At 42.9% G+C, this 4,622-nt stretch overlaps 1 protein-coding gene across 2 annotated transcripts in view; it reads left to right on the forward strand.

Annotated features, from left to right (window-relative positions):
- Window positions 1–4,622, forward strand: part of grm3 (glutamate receptor, metabotropic 3) — a 41,285-nt gene that overhangs the window by 24,312 nt on the left and 12,351 nt on the right. For both annotated transcript variants that reach the window (XM_005729865.1, XM_005729866.1), the window contains exons 5-6: window positions 896–1,165; window positions 1,656–2,259. In XM_005729865.1, coding sequence (XP_005729922.1) covers window positions 896–1,165; window positions 1,656–2,259 — 874 coding nt within the window. The remainder of the gene's footprint in view (window positions 1–895; window positions 1,166–1,655; window positions 2,260–4,622) is intronic.

Genomic DNA, 4,622 nt, shown 5'->3' on the forward strand with positions numbered 1-4,622 from the left:
GGAGGAGGACAGACATTTGTTTAGAACTCTTAAAGATGTCGAAGAAGCTCCTTTAAGCAATTACTGTAATGTTCCTCCACCTCCAAAGAAATGTCAGAAGGAGTCCGAACCACAAAAGAAGCACGTATCCTCGGAAAAGTAGTTGCAGGAGGTGAGCTGGCTTCAAACAAATGATGAACGCACAGAGATGTCATGCGGAATGTGCCGTGAAAATTTAATAAACGACAAATTAAAAAGGCATGAACATTTTTTTTGTATCAGAAAAATATCGAACCGTGACAACAAAGTATCGAACCGAACCGAACCGTGAATTTTGTGTATCGTTGCACCCCTAATATATATACATATATTCATGACAGAAACTAATAAAAGTTACTATAAATGTTAAGTTTGACATGTTTTGGCCCTTAATTTTTTTACTCTACCTTTCAGACATTGACTACATTCAGTCTAAGTGTCAAATCATTCCTAAAGAAAATACTTTTTATACTATCACCTAAAAAAATCATCAAGTTCATAGAGAATATTTTAATAAAATTCAGACTTATTAGATTGTATTCACACTGATCCATAAGAGTATAATCAGTCAATTCTAATTCAGCTCTGGATACATAACATTAAAAATATAATTTACAAAAAATTATGGGAAATCTCCTTTTGCTCCTTTATCCCTGGCTCTTCTCAATAACTTTACGGTGTTATCTGCAGCAAAATATTAAAGTTAAAATATTAAAATATATTTCATCATGTCATAGGAGCATGGGCTATGAAAATCCAGTAAAAAAAAAGATATCAATCAATCAATGTCAAGACTCTAATTTTAAAGCAGTTGCGATAGCTTAATTTTACAACAGCAGGCTCAGAATTATTCCACCTGATTTATGTGTTCCCTCAGGTTGCCAATCTTCTCAGGCTCTTCCAGATCCCTCAGATAAGCTACGCTTCAACAAGTGCCAAACTCAGCGACAAGACGCGGTACGATTACTTTGCCCGCACTGTGCCCCCTGATTTCTACCAGGCCAAAGCCATGGCTGAGATCCTGCGGTTTTTCAACTGGACCTATGTGTCCACCGTCGCATCCGAGGGTGATTACGGGGAAACTGGTATCGAGGCTTTTGAACAAGAGGCACGCATGAGAAACATCTGTATTGCCACTTCAGAGAAGGTAGGAAAAATAATTCATTTGCACATTTCTGTTGTCAAATCCACATGGCTATAAGAAGCAAACAGAAAGAAAAGCTAAACAAAACAAACAAAGCCAAAACTTCCATGTGGAATGTCACCCTGATTTATGGCCTACGGCTGCACCAGCAACAATAAGCAAAGTGCTAAATTTGTCCGCTTATAAAAGTTTGTCTTTACGTCTTATCTCGTCCTACACCAAATAGGGTTTAATATCACACTGTTGTTATCAGTCGTGAACCAGAAAATGAAAGCTTATCTCCAAGAACTCATTCTGGGTGCTTTCACAGTCACATTTTTCATCTAATTTGCTACAGAAATGCATGTTGGTATGAGACTGTGAGACATATCTTTTTTTGTCACATTTCCGCCTATGATTTATGTGATAAATAATTACGAATAGGGAACATAAGCAGGAGGAGCATGTACAGTATGTCTGTCATTAAATTGCAGCATGTCTCTTCTTTGTCCAGGTGGGACGGTCTAACGCGAAGAAGTCCTATGAAGCTGTGATCCGTCAGCTCCTCCAGAAGCCAAACGCCCGTGTGGCTGTTCTTTTCCTGCGAAGTGACGATGCCAGAGAGCTGCTGGCAGCTGCTGCCAGGCTCAACACCTCCTTCATATGGGTGGCCAGCGACGGCTGGGGTGCGCAGGAAAGCATTGTCAAGGGAAATGAGGTCACAGCTGAAGGAGCCATCACGCTTGAATTGGCAGCCAATCCCATACCAGAATTCAACCGCTACTTCCTTAGTCTGAACCCTGTCAAAAATCATCGGAATCCCTGGTTCAAGGAGTTCTGGGAGCAGCGGTTTCAGTGCTCTTTTGGGGGAGGAGGCGGAGTGGGCTTGGGAGAGACGCCTCCCCCACCATGTGACAAGGACTTGTCGATAGACAAGAATAACTTTGAACCCGAGTCCAAGATCATGTTTGTGGTGAATGCCGTGTATGCAATGGCTTACGCCCTACATAACATGCAACGTAGCTTGTGCTTTAACACCACCAAGCTGTGTGACAGCATGAAGGCCTTGGATGGGCGCAGACTCTACAGGGATTACATCCTTAATGTCAGCTTTGCAGGTAAGAGAGCTATAGCACGACAAACAGAATGAAGAGCGATAAGGTGTTGAAGTTTTATGAAGAATAAGAAGTAAATGTTGGAGGGGAAGCTGGTGGAAAGACAGTAGGACAACGATGGGAATTTTCAGTCCCTAGTTAACAGTCCTCTGTGAAACAATACAGGGATGTTGTCCTTCTCCTCAGCCAAAGCAGCCATGAACATAAAAAGTACTGAAACAAATCCACTTAATTGCTATGTATTGTCAGAGCCAGCTTGCCATTGACACCTATTACCCATGCGTAATTGATACGACACTTGAAAGTTTCTTTGAGGAATGAGAGCTTCAGTTAATCCGTCAGCCATATTCTTCTCTCTTGCACTAATGAGATTGTGTGTGTTATAATAGCTCCTATAGCAGGCTGCCTGTCTGTCTGTCAGTCTCTGTAGAGTTGGGAGTGAAGAGACAGAGGATTGGCTTGACTGACAGATGGCGTACAAAGGAAGCGTTATAAATAAACTGCTGTGTCTCAGGGACTGACACAGGTTTAGAGGTGCTTATTCCTCCACCAACCGTGACCAGGAGCAGACATCAAAACAGCCAGACAAACAACACTAACACGGCAGATTTGCCATGGGACGCTGGGGAGAGAGAGCAGCAAGGATGGATGGAGGATGAGAAAATGGCATCGCCTATGAGGGGAGGGGGGGAGGGAGCTTACAGATAAGAGTGACAGGCAGACTAAAATGAGAAAAGAGAGTTTGCGGTAAGGTAAGAGAGCGTAAGACAGAAAAAGAGATAGGGAAAGAAGGAGGGAGAGAACAAGTGAGCACCGAGGCAATTCCGGAGTGGGACGGCATGCGTCAGCAGAAGAAGAGAATTCTCTTTGAAATTCCCCATCTTCATTTCTGCTACAAATCAAAGTGGAGCATTTCTGTCTGAGAAGAAGAGCGAGTATAAGATAGAGACTGAAGAAACAGTCAAAGCAATTGCAGTTGCATCCTCCACTTGGCACCGATGATCCCACTCCATTATAGAGTACATACAGTGAGAGATAGGAAGGATATGCAGATTTACACACACGGGAAGCTGACAAATGCTCTGGAGTGGGTTTTGGGGCAGAGGAGAGAAAAGCAGGGAAAAGCAGAGGACAGCAGATGAGAAAGAAGGTGTGAATCCCTCTGTGACTTTCCTACATCTCTATGTCTGATAATACACTCCCTCTAACACCGCTTCTGCCTTCTTTTTAATACTGATGTATGTCTGCGAATTGCACGTTTTTATTCTTCAGCTGGTAAGAAAGAACAGCAAATACAAACAACCTGAGTCCTTTTACACTGACAGTGCTGACAGAATGACAAGCAGCTGTATTGGTAAAAATCCATTCAGAGAAGCTGTGCTGATAAGAGCTCAAACTACGTGGAAGACGGTACAGTTAAACTGGGAACTTGCGGCAGTGTTTGTTTTGAGGTATTGGTTCGCCCAGAATGACTCACTCTCGCTCTCTGCTGTACATATACATCCTTCCGACTACAGTATGTAAGGAAGAAGCTGAGGTGAGTTGAGGTTGAATGTGGGGTATGAATACTGCAGCATCACCATCCGCAGTGCTCTCAGTCTGAACTGTAGCAGACGGAAAACCAACACTCTTCAGTGCTCTCTGTCTCCCTCCTTTCGCCTTCTCTTATACACACATGCAGGTTTATTGCACAGTCTTTGCATTGCATCAAAATCAGAGCTTCCTTATAGCTTCCAAATGTCCCCTAGGACTGTGATTCTTAAATGTAATAAGACTGTTGTTTTATTAGCTTTTACTGACATTGTATGGGGTGCCCTAATGCACTATTCTGCATTAAAAGCAGTGTTTTCATATGCGGCTCTCTTCATCTAATCTCGTCTTGCTCGTTGCTATGGTAATGAAGCCGACACTATTGCCAATTGTTGAAGTGATCCGGTAGATCATGGGAACTGCTCCTTACCAACTAGTAACAGACACAGAGGCGTTTTTTTTACACATTTTTATGAGGCCTTACAACATGCTTCATACGCAAAACGTAGACATACATACACACAAGAGGCACATAAACGCCTTCCTAACAGTCTTTTTTACAATGAGGTGGCTTGAAATGCTTGTTTTTCTACCAGCATGAAATTGCAGACACCCCCAACCCACACACTTCTCAAAGCCATCATTCAACTCCCACCCACCCACCTCCCCGATCTGCAGCAAACAGATCAGTATATACACACATGCATGCAGTCTTCTGTTCAAATAGTGGTGATAGATGTGATATTCCCCCTTCTCTCTTTCTCTCTGTGTGTGTGTGTGTGTGTGTGTGTGTGTGTGTGTGTGTGTGTGTGTGTGTGTGTGTGTGTGTGTGTGTG

Source organism: Pundamilia nyererei, unplaced genomic scaffold, assembly GCF_000239375.1.
Source record: "Pundamilia nyererei isolate P.nyererei 1_Seehausen unplaced genomic scaffold, PunNye1.0 scaffold00035, whole genome shotgun sequence".
Taxonomy (NCBI): domain Eukaryota; kingdom Metazoa; phylum Chordata; class Actinopteri; order Cichliformes; family Cichlidae; genus Pundamilia; species Pundamilia nyererei.